Source organism: Xiphias gladius, chromosome 24 (genome assembly GCF_016859285.1).
Source record: "Xiphias gladius isolate SHS-SW01 ecotype Sanya breed wild chromosome 24, ASM1685928v1, whole genome shotgun sequence".
Taxonomy (NCBI): Eukaryota; Metazoa; Chordata; class Actinopteri; order Istiophoriformes; family Xiphiidae; genus Xiphias; species Xiphias gladius.
In genome coordinates, this window is record NC_053423.1 from 4685951 (window position 1) to 4702007 (window position 16057).

Sequence of the window (16057 nt, forward strand, 5' to 3'; positions counted from 1 at the left end):
AAGACCAATGTTTTTTTTTGTTGGACTTTCTCTTGGAACAGAATCCAGGGTTTTCTGTGATCACATATGTTCATTTTTTTCTTCACCTGTGAAATGTTTTTTAAATGTTGTTTGGCCGGTTAAATGACCCTTAATACGCACCAAACAAAAATGCTCTGGTGAAGATTTTTGTGACTGAGACGATTTTGCTGCACGATGCAACTACGCTAATTAAGGCTCATTAAGAAGAATATTTGAGTAACGGCTGAGTAACGGGTGAAGAGCTGCCAGGGAAACGTGTTTTAGGGGATAATCTGGGAGACATTTTGACATTACAGCTTACTTAGTTGCTGTTTGCTCTTCCATATTTCATGATAGTAAAAGGTCTCCAGTAGGTGGGACTTTTTTTACTGAATTGCTTTGGGTGTGGAACAGACTGCTTGAAATCGTCACAGCCTTTAAGACAACACTGGATGTCCAGCATTGATCAGTAACACTTATACTACTTCCGCTACTTTGTTATTGGCAACTTGTGCAACGAGGTGGTAAATATTACTGATTGTTCCTTTTGAATTCAACCATGCAGCCAAAATTCCAACAATGACAACAGGTTTATGCAACTAACTGTATCCAACAACTGAAACAATTTGAATCTTTTGTATCAACAATGACACTAATTCTGCTTTTTTCATCTACAGTGTGATGAAAAATGACATAAAGAAACATTTTTTAATTAGTCATCCTCATGTGATAATTAAATGAAAATTCATGCACACAGACCCACACAGTTTAACTTTGATCATGCCCTGAATGTATTTATTACAGTTATTTTAAGTCATCAACTAATTGGAAGGGATTTTCTTTTTATGATTTCCCAAAATATAATAACTTGTCTTTTTTTGTAAAGATTTTTGTAATCTATACATTCTACCCTTATATATCTTAATTTTGCAAAAATAATGAGAGATATTCTGCACACCTGATAGATGGAGCACTTGGTCAAAGCTAGGTAGATACAGTAAAGTACACTTTAAACCACCGCTGTTAATTTGAGAAAATATTCAGAAATGTATCACACTACAAAAATCTCCTACTGCACACACAAAAGTCAACATTCAATGTCTCTATCTCCGTCTTTGTGGGTAACTCAACCCACAAGGAAATTTCTGAATCTGTAAACAGAGCAGAAATCCATTTCCAAGCATTAGACTGTTGTCTTTCCTTCCCTTATTTTATTTATTTATTCATTTATTTCGAGCGAGCTGCGTCAAACACATTGCTGAAACACTGAAGTCTGTAATGTGATGAAAGCATACAGACTCACAGGCACACCTTATAGTCATTTTAACTGCGGCTGAAGCCAAATTTGTTGAAATGCATAATCTTTACATTATCTACAAATTCACAATTATGAACTTTTCCCAATTAATTAAATATCTTTTTTGATTTATATTCTGTTTGCTAGCGTTTTATCTGTTGCACATTTCTTAGAATGCCAACTTTACATTCAAGCGTTAATATTCCGACACATATTTAGCCTTCAAAATAGAGCAACCCTGCAATCAACCCTGCATTATTACGGCTGACATACTGTACCTCATCTGATATGCAAATTTTAAATGGTCATTAACTTCCTGGCCTCCATTTATTGATTCTTCAATTCGATTGGTGTCAAGATCTGTTGGAGTAAATATATTATCCAGAATAATCTACTGCTCCGGCTAATGTGATTCACTTTGTCTTAAAAGTGCTACAGATTTAATGTGACAGATGAAAGGCTTTTTGCCCCTTTAAATGCAGAAAAATAAACTCCTTGAAACAGTGTGCTTGTTGACATCAGGTCAAGCATCTTCGTCTACGCTTTGATGGAGCTGCTCTCAGTCCAAGTTGAAGCATGTTTGTTGCCTTTATATTTATTTTAAACAATAAACCAATAAGGAGAGTGAAGTGTTGTGGCTGCCAACAGGGTTCTTCAGTGGCAAGTTTATCATTCTGCAGTAATCCTGCTCAGAGGCTCTCTGCGGGCTCACCAACCCTATGAAAGTCAAGTAGCTGAGCTGAAAAGAAGTCCATAGAAAATCCAAGCATCGGTGGTTTGAGGCTATTGTGGATTTTTCCATCTGAGCACAACCCCCCACAAAGTAGGCTTGATTATGATTTCATACCTTTTATGACAGTCTTTTTTGTCCATGGAACACTGGGCGCCAAATTTCTCTTTCATCACAGTTGAAATTGGCAGACCTTTACATCAGTCTAAAGAGAAAAAGCAAAAGGCATGTGTCTCTTTTTGCTGTAATAAATAAATAACTAAATAAATTTTAAAAAGTTGGCCGAATCACACAGAATACCAAAGTGGTATAGTTCTGCTCGGTGAGGCTAATTTGTTTCATGTTGATTTTAAAGTTTTCTTTCTCTTTGATGTTGATATTTCTCCTTCAAAACACTCCCTTCATCCCCAAAATTTTCTTTGTGTCTTTGAATTTACAGGCTGGTGTTTCTTAAAAGAAAAGACAAAGTTTGACTTGAATCGGCCATTGTTGCACATTATTCACCCTGACAGACACAGTCTATTTTAATTACAATGCTCTCTGATGGGCCATGTCTGAACAAAGCACTCTGTGCTTGACAAGACAGAAACCTGCAGGTGTTTCTTGTCCTTTTTGCACCATCAAGAGGCCCTGTACACTCGTACTCTGTTCCTTTGGGCAGACAAATCATGAGCTGGCGATTTTCTGTTTTGTAACGTCTTTTTATCCTTTCACTCTATCTATCAATTTCACCCCATCCATTGTCACTGCCTTTGTAAAGCATCATATTTCCTGCATTTCCATTATCTTTAGCTATTCCTTCAGTTTGTCTAGTCAAACTAGAGAGTGAAACTGGAGTATTTTGAGACTAGATTTTCTTGTAAAGATATCTTAAAACTCTGTTGTAGAGATCTGAGTGACCTCTGATTGCAGATCTTGTTGGATCCTCCTCGAGCGAGAGCTATGGGGGACCCAGTCCATGCCTAGTCATGCCGGCTTCTTCCCCGTTTCTGTTGGAGCACAGACGGACACGGGCTCCCTGGTGGTGTTGCGGCCTCTGGTCAGACTATTCTGCTCAACGCGGGTCCGACAGGGGAGGCAGAAATCTCTGAAGCATCGCTTAAAATTTTCATCTAAAAATGCATAAAGGACAGGGTTGAGGCTGCTGTTGGTGTAGCCCAAGGCGATGCACAGGTGCCAGCTGGCTATCACGAAGGGGTTCCTGCTGTCAATCTCCACCATGGTCTTCACAATGATGAAGATGTGGATGGGGGTCCAGCAGATGATGAAGGCAGCCACCACCACCAGCACCATGCGGGTGATACGGCGCATGTTGCGGTCTTTCTCCTTGGAGCCTGATAGCAGACGAACACTCCTCAAACGAAGGATCATCAGACCGTAGCATATGGTGATGACCATTACGGGAACCACAAAAGCAAAGATGAAGACGCAGATCTTAGTCACTGTGTCCCAGTACCAGTCAGGGTCAGGGAAGTTCAGCATGCACATGGTTTTACCTGGAAAAAGAGGGCAGGTAGCATTAGACAGAATTAGTTAATGTAGGGTTACATTGTCGAACAGGGTTAGACTGACATTGGTATGTTGTTTCAAAAGGTGAAGCTACAGAAAAACAACTTTACTAAATACACACTTCAGCCCCAAAATACAATTGTTGTTGCTGCTGTACAAATTAAAGGTTATCAAGAATACATTTTATGTGAGTAGTTTTTCTAACCCTATCACCAGGAAAGAATGTTTTGATTACTTTCAGTGACATTTTTCAACTTCCAATGCAAGCATTTTAAAATAACTTATTTCTACAATATCTCTGCATCCATGGTATGATTAATGCAAATAAACTATGGCTAAAGTATGGTTAGGGCTAGGTAATGCTATAAAAGAACTAGTTCGAACAATGTGCCATCTGACCACGTTGGAAGACAAAGTATCATACAGTATATAGTTCTTCTGAACAGCCATACACAAAGGCCAGGTGAAAAGCTGGCTGTCAAAAGGCAACGGGAGATGACATAATAGTTCAGTTATGAAGATTAACACATATTTCAGTCTCTCCTGGAAGGCAATCATAGAATGGCACTTGCTTGTTCACACAGAAAGGGACAGGAATAGATGTGTAAAGAATGAAAAACTTGGCTTGAGGGATACGTTCAAACGTCACTAACTCTCCCACCTCTGCACACCTGGCCAGTCACTGTGTAATGAGGGTGTGAATGTCGGATTGTCTGGCCCCTTTGAGGACATTAAGCAGCTGGTTAGGGTTAGGAAAAGGTCAGACTTACAGCACATAGTCTGACTCATAGTAGCAGACTCTCTCATCTCTTACGAGCTTGAAGCTTATTGTGGATAAATTGTAATCGTAACTTACATACTCAGCTCTAAGTGGACAGTTATTTCTTCTGATGCAACTATACTGGTGCACAACAAAGTAGTTTCCCCAACAAGTCGTAGTCCCTCATTAAAATTATATCTTATTTAAATCAGAAGTGTAAGAATCAGCCTCTTGCCCATTTATTTTAAGTGCATTTATATAGCAGAGTTGGAGTAGAAAGCAGCTGTGCTTCTGTTTCTTGATGGAAGCAAAACAAGAATGATTGGTTGTCTCCAAGTTGTCACTCCCACATGTCTGGTGTCTATTGTAACCCCTCCAGGTCGTTCTGCTGGACGACTTCTGAGTTTTTAACCACATTGGGCTGCTTCTGGATGTCATTTGGAGGTTCCATTCACTATGAATCGCAGCCTGTCAGGTCTCTAGTGCCCGAATGTGTGAACCAGGAGACACTTCCACTTTGCTACATAAAAGGAAACACTGCCTCCTGCACTGGGACTTAACGATGGCACTGGATGTAAATTGTGTGATTCGTCCAACATGAACCTGTTATAGACACAGTTTTTCTCCTCTAAAGATTCTCTAAAGATTAGTAAGATATTTTCCCTCTTCGAAGCAGAGACACAAGAAAGGCATCTGTGAGTTTTTGTGATTCTGGCTGAGTAGGAAAAGTAGTGCAGTTCCCCTAGTAGGAACTACCCTTGAACCAGTGATGAATATCAAATATTATGCTTGGTTTCAAAGGAGGATTTTGGGATGTAGTGGTCTAAATGTTTCAGTGGCTTTTCAAGTCACTCAGAGCATCCACAATGGATCGTTTGGGGTCATGGGTTGAACTGGATTCATAACCACCATTATTATTCTTCTGTAAGCTCTTGTGAAGGTCTTTAGGATCTTTCCAAAGGTTAATTACACCTGTTCTCAAGCACTTTGGTAAAGATTCAGTCAGGTGAGCCATACAGATTCAACTCTCACTCAAGTCTGGAAGGCAGTTAACACTTGTACCAAACATTAATTACTTTGAATAAAAATGAAAGACAAAACAGTGGAAGAAAACATATTCCCACCATTATCTGCCACTTTGGTCACAGCCATGATCATAATGGGCACCCCAATCGCTGAGGACAGCACCCAGATGAGCACGTTGATCAACTTAGCCTTGACTGGTGTACGAAACTCCAGTGCCCTGACCGGGTGGCATACAGCGATGTAGCGGTCCACGCTCATCATGGTAAGGGTGAAGATGCTTGTGAACATGTTGTAATAATCAATGGCAATAATGAGCTTGCACAGGACTTCCCCAAACGGCCAGGTGTTCATGAGGTATTTGGCACTCTGAAAAGGCAGTGTGCTGGTTGCCAAGGCATCGGCAAGAGCCAGGTTGAAGATGTAGATGTTTGTGGCCGTCTTCATCTTGGTGTACCTGGTTGTGATCACAGAGCAGAAAAAAAGTGATTGCAATAAGCAGCAGTGGTAATGACAGCAGCTGAGTATCGAAGTCTCTGTTATGGGATAAAGGGACTTGAAAGTGATATTCACTATGCAGTGTGTTTTTATGGCTTAGAGGAATAGCTAATTCCCTAAAACTATAGATGTGCAGTAGAGTTGTGGAAATATCATGCTAGATCGTCATAGATTGCTTTTTTTCATATGAATGATTGGAGATAATGGTTAAAACTGGCTTGTTGGCATCTGATCAATCAGCCAACTTGAAGGGAAAGCACCAAAGAGATGCGAATAGAAAATGCTACTGCTACTGAATTGACGTTCATATATATTGTATATGCTGGATTCTGCTTTTAGCATGGGACTGTGCATTTTTCTTTGTGTGTTTCATATGAAGATATTTATTCTCACATATTTGAAGAAAAAAATATTGGTCATCAGGACTGAACTCATTTCATTTGGTATAATATCATGTTATTGGGGTCAGAAATTCTCCTCTGGGGCATAATGCTTATTTTCACACAGGCACCTCTAATCAGAAACCTTGCAAGATGTTTTCATACCGTATATAAATTTCAGCTTTAGTTTTCTAGTAGATAAATCATTACATTCAAATACAATCCAACACACATACACTGCGGACATACGTATATACAAATATATATATACCTACAGTGCTTTATGAATATCTTATCTTCTATTTCACAGTTTGGAATGACAAAGAATTGGTTGAATTAACAAGGATACTAGATAATGACCAATGTATCTGACATTTGAATGGGAAAAAGAATAAAAAAATAACATCCATATTAATGATTCGATTTTCATTGTTTTGTACCATTAGAATACACCCAACCCCAATGTCTAGTGGATATGTATATTGATTTTATTTCTGGTCATTTTTCAAAGGGGCTGTATAGGCAATAAACTGGGGGTGTTGGGGTGACAGTGATGGGAGGGTGCTGCATTTTTGGAACAAGGGGTTTCAGTTATGGCCAAACCCAACACACAAGCACAAATACAGACTCCATGAGTCACTTGTATCATTAGATTACAGATCATGTTCCACCCACTGTATTGTAAATGTGTCTGAAATATCATTCTGTCTATTCTCGTGGAAATATGAAGTTATTCTTTTTTTTTTATCAGAGAGGCTGAGCAAATATATATAAATAAACTTAAATGTAAGCAGAATCCAGCTAATTTAGTTGCATATCAATTGTATTGTTATATGTATATGTATACTTTGTCCAGACAGAAATGTTACTGCCATCCTTCCAATGAGACTTGATTTGCCTCATTGTGTTGTATTTCTATGGTGAAAGACAAATATAAAGCCCTATCAAGTGTAAATATAATTACAGGAAGGCTATATTTGTGCGTAGTCTAATAGAGCTATAACTAAAAATTTTTTAAAGGGGCTTTGACACATTGTGGTCTTTCAGGAGAACAGACTTTCAGATCTTCATGCCATGTCTGTATGATTGTCCTCCTTCCTGCTTTCCTCTTGACAAGATATTGCAAACTGTTGAGATTATACATAAAGTCAGTGTCTAAGATACAACTCAGATCATCAAGAGATAAATTGTTAATGTCATCAGATGACACTGTCCGGAGTTGGTCAGTTGATAATATATTAGTCACTTAACCATGCGGGGTGTTAAAAATTTTGTCTGATATAATGAATCAGTTTAATGTGAATGTATGCTTCAGGTGAATCAGAAAATGTAATGACAATGCTGCCAAAGAGTGCCATCACTTATTCCACTATTCACTGTCAACTCCAGCATTAGTCTCGGACATAATCAGTATCGTGTGTGTCTCCTCGGTTCAGCTCAAGGAGGGTAAAAAAGTCAAACATGTTTTTGTTAATCTGATAGATGGAAACATTCTGCAACCAACATCCAAGCTTATTTTTGGACCAATATGATGACGGAAAAAAAAAAAATCCATCAGGAGAGGAACAACTCATCATATGGGCTGTTGTAACGTCAGCTACATGTAGGTACTGGCATTGTCTTTCAACTCCTGTTTGGTACCATTAAAAGTATATGCCGAATCAGTTGCTAGCAGTTCCTGTTTGCAGTGTATCCATGGATGTACCAACAACTATCACTGTGATTACTCTGAAGAAAACTTAAAAATCAGATGATTCTCAGGAAAGTTTTGGAGCGTCATTTTCCCATAATTTCTATTATGGACGTTTATTCATGTTGATCGGGCATAATGACATCTTCAGGAAGTGTGAAGACCACTGAATGATATTGAGATGTTTCATATCTGCGTGTTACGATTTCACTCAGTTATGACTCCGAGAAGGAGTGTGATTTTTGATTCAAATTCACCTCACAGAGTATGTTTGCCTCTCGTCTCTCCCTCCGCGCCTCCCCCTCAACTCTCCCATACCCCCCTGGGGAGGCTTGTGGGTCTAATGCCTTTCATTCCAATGGGGATTTGCAACACATCTCCAGAAGGCTTCAACTCTATAAAATAAATTCAGCTTTATTTTTAATTTTTTTTTAATTTTTAATCTAGACAATAAGTGAAGTCAGCAGCAGCTGGCTGGTTCTGAGCATTCCCTTGAATGTTTGACCATCCTAATCCTGTAATAGGTTCCACTTGCAGCGAAGGAGAGCAATGAGCTTTTAATAATTATGTGAGTGTTGTCCGTGTAGCCAGCACAATATTAATGAAATGCTTTGAGCCCTTAGAAAAAACAGATAAAACCACCTCCTGCTAAGAGAAAAGATAGGCGTGGATGTATAATGGCATAGGAAGAGATATGAAAAAAGGCCAGTTGGAGTCGTGGGTCACAGCCATTTAATGAGACAAAATCAAAACTACTTTATAGTCTCATACAGTCAACAAAAAATGCTCTCTGTTTGGTTTTGTATGAAGCTTTGCATTCAGCACCTACAGCTCAGCTTTTGACACTGGGAGAGGATTATGTTTATCATCATAGTCACTTTCATAACCGTGATTCAAAAGAAATTGCTTTCCCCTCTGCCTAATCCAAGCTGACAAGACAGGCTTGCACACAGTGGATCCAACTTTGTGGCAAGTCTGCCACTTCCTCCCTTCCTTGAGTAAACAATCACCGGGGTGAGTGGACCTCGGTGCTGTACCGACCTGTCTGGAAAAAAAAACAAAAACCCTCAAACCAGCAAATGACATAGGGCTCTCTGGCCCTCATCCCTAGACAAACAGTGAAGTAGAGCCTCCACTGACAGTGGAAAATATTGACCATCCTGGACTCTAGTCTCTGTAGGGAAGAACATGTGAACAATTTCTGCCTGTTCACCTAGATGGAGTGCCATTGATCATCGGTCCATTGGTGTTGGTTTATCATCCAGCTTGCCATTAATCAAATGCTGCCAGCTCGGGCACTATGTAAATCCTCACTAACCAGCCAGAGTTGCAGAAGTTATACACAGATCTATGGAGTCGTGAAAGTGACAAAAGGCAGTAAATTATTATTTACTGCCTTTTTTTTTTTTTTCCTATAAAAGTAATATTTAATTTGTTTCAACTTATTAGTTTTCCTATTGTTTGGTTGTTGGCACACATTTATTAATTTATCTATTCCCTATTTCACCACATTTCCAATCATTATATGATAATTAGATTGGCGTATCCATATTTGGGATTACAATTAGTCCAATGTGTGTGTGTATTTGTATATCTTTTCCCGTGATGAAGAATTTTAGTTTTGGACCTTTGGAGTGAGGACATTTTTTCCAAGTGAGGACATTTTGGCTGGTCCTCACTGTGGAATTGACCTTCAAAGGGCTATTTGAGGGTGAAGACTTTGTTTTAAGGTTGAGTTTGAATTAGGTTTAGGTTCAGTTTAGAGTAAAGGGGTTAGGCATTTAGTTGGGATGGTTAAAGTTAGGTTAAGGGGCTTGGGAATTCATTATGTCATTGTTGGTCCTCACACGTATAGAACTGTGCGTGTGTAACATTAATGGAGCAATCCAAGGAGTGTGTAGCAAGCTGCTGCAGTTTCACTGTGTAAACTAGTTTCATTGTATAAACTATAAAAAGCTCACACTAACGAAAATGAAAGGCTAGAGCTAATTAACAGTTGAAAGACACACCGTGCTAACTGTTTCTGTCAGTCTGTGGGAAAGACACAGTGTTGTGGACTGTCAGCGTGAGTGCAGTTGGTAAATAACTTTGATTGGTGCGCTTCATATAATGAATAATGATTCATTCTTATTTTCATATCATCACATTGGAAATAATGTGACGATATGTTTAAAAAGATAGTTAGTTTAAATTAGTCATTAGTTTAAAAAGTTATAATTCTAAAAGTTCTAATTAGCGTTTGAAAATTGATACATGAATAAATATAAGCCCAGACCCAAAAAAAAGAAGTTTTAAAACCTTGAAAAAACAAAATGAGCAAGTCAAAGAGAAACAGAGGAGTGAAAAATAAATAAAAATGAATAAGGTTTTATTTATTTTTTTTAACTGACTAGATATAAGCCTTTCGGTGACATATTCAATTGTATTTTTGACTCTTCTGATAACCTTTTAGTGCCTTTTGTCGTTTTCGCAGCGCCCCGTAGATTCAAATTGAGCTAAATTAGCATTTGCATTGAGATCAGTGTTGATCCTCTATCTCTCTGCCGGTCGTGGTTACACTGCCTGGTCTGACTACATCAATTCTTTCAGTGCTCATAACCAAGTCAAGCACGACTTGCCTGTGTTTCCAGGGCTTAAGGTCATACACACAACTCTCACACACACTGATATAAATGCTGCTGGGTGAGATAGATGGCAAGCAGTGAAGACATAGGCCATTTTGACTCAGCCACACACACACACACACACACACACACACACACACACACACACACACACACACACACACACACACACACACACACACAAACACAAGCTCCTACTGGCAATGGGCTATGATATTTTCAACCAAATTTCCATTCCTAGTCCCTAAGGGAAAAAAAAAACCCTTCCAGAAGCTTTTATGACTCGCTCTTCAGCTTTATCTTTTGTCTTTACCAAAATATTACCATAACCAGAATACCAATGTACAGTATGGGAACACTTTCCAACATCTGCCTTCTCTGTATCAACAATAATCTATATGCAGCAGCTCATTTAAAAATCCACTTTCACACAGACCATTTCAACCTTCCACCAGCTGCACATTAAAACTAATTTCAAACGGAGGCAACTTGACAATAAATTGCATGAGCACTGAGCCAGCTCTTATCTAACAGGTGCGGCATCAGAAATGGGAGGCAATGTAGAGGATAGCTGGGAGATAAGTGGAGTGTTTTGCTGCTGACCTATCCTGCATAACAGAGTGAACCATCTCCAGTGGAGTCACTGTCAGCCTCTCTATCAGCAATCAGACAGCAGCCCAATGCCCAATCCACAGGCGGGAGCCTCCATGCCGACTCTGCTATAAATAGGGTTTGTGTGCATTTGAGAGTCTCTTCGAAAGAATCTAAGACCTGTCTATGCCCCATTTATTTAGCTGCCTAATGTGGGCAAACAGGCAAACTAATCAAAGAAAGATACTTTCAGGGCTTTTTTTCAACAATTAGTTGAAAATTAATCAATTTTTGTGTTTGATTAATCTTTTAAGTCATTTATCAAGACAAAATACCAAACATACTCTTATTCCAGCTTCTCAAATGTGATGACTTGCTGCTTTTCTGTTTTATGTCATTGTAAATTGAATATTTTCTGGGAAAATAGGATGAAACAAGTGCTTTAAAGCTTGTTTTGTTTGTAAACCTTGGGCTTTAAAGTGTTTCCAGAATGTTTCCATTCAATGGATTTGTATTTTGAACCTAAATACAGTAGTTTTCTTTGTCTCAGGTAGCCTTTTCCTTTCCCATGCAGCATTTGTATTTACCCCCACAAAAGAGATACACAGGAAATGTATTTGACGTGAGGCATTAGATAACACTGGATTATGAGTTGAAACATTGTTGACCGTCTTCTTCAGTCTTCTTTAATACAACAATGTGATGTACAAATCCACTCAGCCCGCCGTTTGTTTGTCTGCGCTGTAAACATATACACGAGTAGCCTACCCTCCTTCATTTTCCATAGCTTTCAACCACATCTCACAGTCTTGCTCAACAGATGGAGTTAACCGACGCTCCATACTTCTGTCGCATGATATCAGGTGATGACTGATAACAGGTCCCTCCACTGAGGATTATTGTGAGATGCGATTGAAACCTCTCATAAAAAAAGGCTAGAAGTTGGACCTTGAGTTAAAAGTTTCGTCAAACATGTCATTTCGAATGGAATTCTGGGTCCTGTTTTTTTATAACTTTCACCATGGCCACTGGGAATTGTCAATTCTGATTGGCTGGAAGGTGTAGACTAACTTTTAGTAACCAGACAGTATAACCAGACGCCTATGAAACAGGAGTTTGTTTGGAGATCTAGATAAACTGTAGGTAGTAAACAACAACTGTGAAACTTAGGTTATTTTTGTTGCCGCCACCAACAACTGAAAAAAATAAAATAAATAATAAATAAAGGATAAATAGCTTCTCAGTGGGAACCACTTTCAAACGTGTTTGATACTTGCATGAATCTGGACGTTTAACTAATAGTAGGAGGACTTAAATAATGTTATTGTTATGTTAGCCACGGTGAAGCAGATAGCTTCTTCGGAACATCATCTCTGCTGGAAAGACAGTTTTAATTATATCATCAAGCAGAATGCAGTGCTATTCTCTGTTCTTCAGATTGGATGTGTAAATGAATGACTAATAACTTTTAGTTTGATTACATATGGCATTTCGTTGGCAATTGTCCATGATATACGTGGGATAATACCCTCCAAGTTTGCACATTCCAAGATTGTAATGTCTCGCACTGCTTGCTGGGTATAATCATTAACATAGTCATTACTACTACCAGTGACCATAGGTGTCACTAAATCAACCAGGACCACAATCTTAAGGATTAAAACTTTAAGTTGTTAAAGTGTTGCATGATTGTCTCTCTCTTTGCCTCAGACATCATAATTTATTGCTACAATAAGGGTAGTGCAGAGTAAACCCATCTACGCCATCTTAGTTTTCGATTTTTAATTTAGGGTATTGGTAGGCTAACAAATCAACAGTGTGCATCATAGGAAGTTATGAATAACTAAAGGAAGATAAATGATTACTATGTGCAGGTCAGTGTTTACCCAGCTTTCCATTTTTGTTGAAATCCCTACATCTGTTTCATAAAGTTTGGTGTCTTCTCTAAGCTCGCTCCCTCCACAGTTTACAGCTGTTCCGCTGGAGATAATACCTTCTGACTGGGATGGTTGATGTGCTCAGCTTCTCTCTGCCTCTGTCTCTAAGTGGGGAGGGCTGGAATCAGTGGTGCCAAGTTCATCGTTGCGCACAGTTTGATTCACTGCCTCATCCATTTCTTTTTGGTCTCCGTTTTACCTCCGTCTTTCTTTTTTGTCTTACATGCCCTGCTTTGCTCATTATTTTCACTCCGACTCCTGAATGGAAGTAATGGGCAGAGTTGTAAATATTCATGGATTTTTCTTGGCTCAATATCCAAAGATTGCCACTTTGGCCACCAAAGGCTTGCTGATGGCTTTTCCTATATTCAACTCTATTTTTGTTTTTTCTCTGTCTGTACCCCCTCTGCTGCTCTCCTTTTCATTTCACTGTATACATGTAAATAATAACAACAAATATGTAGACTATATCTTATTGTATACAGACTTAGCCTGTTATGTCATGCTTCTGAGCTGAACAACGGCCATTGGCCTTGACTAATGCACCCCCATCTAAATATTTATCCTCCTCTGCTGATATTGGAGAATCGTAAATGAATTCTACTTGCTTGCTTAATTTTCTGGCCTGGCTGGAGTAATTAATGCCTCAGGTGATGTTGGGGGAACACGTACAGAGAATGTTTGAGATTAGTAGGTAATTGATATGATGAGTCAGGACAAGCAGAGCTGCTGCAAAAGATATAAGCTCTTTTATTTCTGACAAGCATACAGGTCAGGGCTGTGAGGCTTCTCGGGAAATGAAAGAGTGCTCGTATTTAGTGGCAAAGTGGGTGAAGGGTTTACTGTATTGCTTTAAGAGTTTGAAGGGGAAAAGGCAAACTGTGACCCTGGATAGACAATTACACTGCAAACATCCACTAATGGACAAAATGCATTTATTCTTGGAAGAGCATAACTCTTCTAGTCATTATAGTCCATATTTTAAGAGTATAAAACCACTATCTATACTTTCCACAAAGGTTTAAGGCAAAACATAACATGCTAAATGGAAAAAGTGGGTTTATCCTCCACTTCATTCCTTTTTACAGGCAAATAAGGAGACAAACACATAACGTACACTTTACTTTACAGACCAAATAAAGACTTGTGTCCCTGACTGCAGAGAGACCAGCCAATGCCATCAAACCCAGTTAGTAGGAGTGTACATCTGATGGTCCACAGATCTGAGTGAGCTAATGGAGACTCTGAGCAGCCCCCTCTGCCTGGGGTGCAGCAAAGCCAGACTGAATTGAGGAACTGTGTCTGAGACAAGAGGTTCAACCGGCCCCCGACCTTCTTTGAGATAAAACTTGCACATGTTGTTGCTTGGTGAAGAACTAATGAAAGAACAATCTTATGCTTTATGCAGGGAGCGTTAGATCTCCTCTTTGGGATGCACATAGACTTCACACACAAATGCAGCCAGTCATGCAAGCAGGGACAAAGCTCCACCTCCTCAACACAGACTCACACAGAGACTAATGTGTAAACAACCTGAAAAAGAGGGTTGTAAAGGTGGTGCAATTCATGTTGATTTAGTTTGAAAATGTAGAATAATGATAATAATAGAATAATCATTTTATACATTCTTACAGGTCTCTCCACTAAACTATAAACTTCATTAGCAAATCGACCCATTTTTGGGCAAAGGGTTGTAGAAGATCTCACATTTTTTCATGGAATCCAGCATTTCTATTAAGTTGAATGAATTGAGAGTGTATTCAGTACTTTTATGAAAGGGGGAACAAAAAAAAGCCAAGAGCAAGTTAAAGGTTTTGGATAAAAATGCGCCTGAAATGTATTAAATTTGTAAGACCAGCACTGAAATACTCGATTTCAAATGTCGGTCATGGGATACTACAAGGTCTCATAAGCACACAGTGACAATACAATGAGCGCATGTGGGTGAATTTCACATTAAATTTGGGCCGGTGCTCTAATCGAGCCTCATTACACCTTTGAAGCAAGTGACACGCTCAAAAAAAAAAGACTACGATGAAACTAAATGACCGTGTTTACCTGACCACCCCGTACATGACGAGTACGTTGCCCACAAGTCCCACCGCGCAGATGACGGAGTAGAGAGCCGTGATGGATATGGCTATGATTATACCCCCGGCGCTCCGCACAGGACTCTGCCGCTCGGTGTAGTTCTGCAGCCTGCCGCCCATCGCGTCGCCTTCCTCGGCCGGAAAGGTGACATTGAAGGGGATGACGGAGTAAAGGTCGGACAGGGAGAGCTGAGCTCCAGGGACCGTGTAGGGCTCCATGCTGCGGCGCTGTCCACTCTGTCCGAGGTGCCAAAAACTTGCCCACGCAGTTGTTTTGTTGTTTTTGTTTTTTGTTTTTGGATGAACTTAATTTTCTGGAAGGGGAGAGCGGGTCCGATTGGAGGCAAGAAGTCGGGCAAAGAGAGTGGAAAGACTTTCCAAACAATGTGTGGGAGCAGAGAGGCTCTGCATAAGAGAGTTGAGGATGCTGCTCTGTTTTCTATCCAGGTGGAGGAAGTGGCCCCTCTGCAACAGTCGGCTGTGCATGTGTGCCTTCTAGCTGCGCGTACACCCCCTGCGCTCCCCGAGATCCCTGCCTCGTAGCCCGGGCGCTGTCTTATACCCGCGCGTCGACGTCAAGAGCTGCGCATTTATACCGGCATGGGCGTCAACAGGGAATGGCCAGGTGATGGGTCGAGCGATTTGTGGTTTTTATCTTTGAAACCGGGAGCGAAGGAAAAGGAAAAGCTGCATGTTTGGAAGAGTAACAAATAATGCCAACCCACAAGGATTTGGGGCAGGAAAAAAAAAAAAAAAAACCAACAATGCCTTTGACAATGTATAAAATCACTAGTCAGTCCTTTGGTGCCCAGGTTTAGCAGTGAAACCAGGTGCAGCTGATGCAAACAGCGAGGGCTGTTTTCATACCATAAAGTTAAACTGATGTGTCTGCTTACAAGCTGAGACAATCAACTCAGCTGCCAAAAAA

The 16057-nt window shown here is 39.8% G+C and overlaps 1 protein-coding gene across 3 annotated transcripts; it reads right to left on the reverse strand.

Annotated features, from left to right (window-relative positions):
- Window positions 1-2993: 2993 nt before the first annotated feature.
- Window positions 2994-15348, reverse strand: oprd1a (opioid receptor, delta 1a). 3 transcript variants are annotated; one of them, XM_040121822.1, is made up of 4 exons: window positions 15103-15129; window positions 8925-8932; window positions 5421-5776; window positions 2994-3523 (listed from the first exon to the last, which is right to left on the reverse strand). In XM_040121822.1, the coding sequence occupies exons 1-4, from the start codon at window positions 15112-15114 to the stop codon at window positions 2994-2996; spliced, it is 906 nt and encodes a 301-aa protein (XP_039977756.1). In that variant the 5' UTR covers window positions 15115-15129. The 3 variants fall into 3 exon arrangements, with proteins under 3 accessions (XP_039977756.1, XP_039977755.1, XP_039977757.1); XM_040121821.1 differs by lacking the exon at window positions 8925-8932 and having other exon boundaries at window positions 15098-15348; XM_040121823.1 differs by lacking the exon at window positions 8925-8932 and having other exon boundaries at window positions 15113-15132.
- Between the last annotated feature and the right edge of the window lie 709 nt (window positions 15349-16057).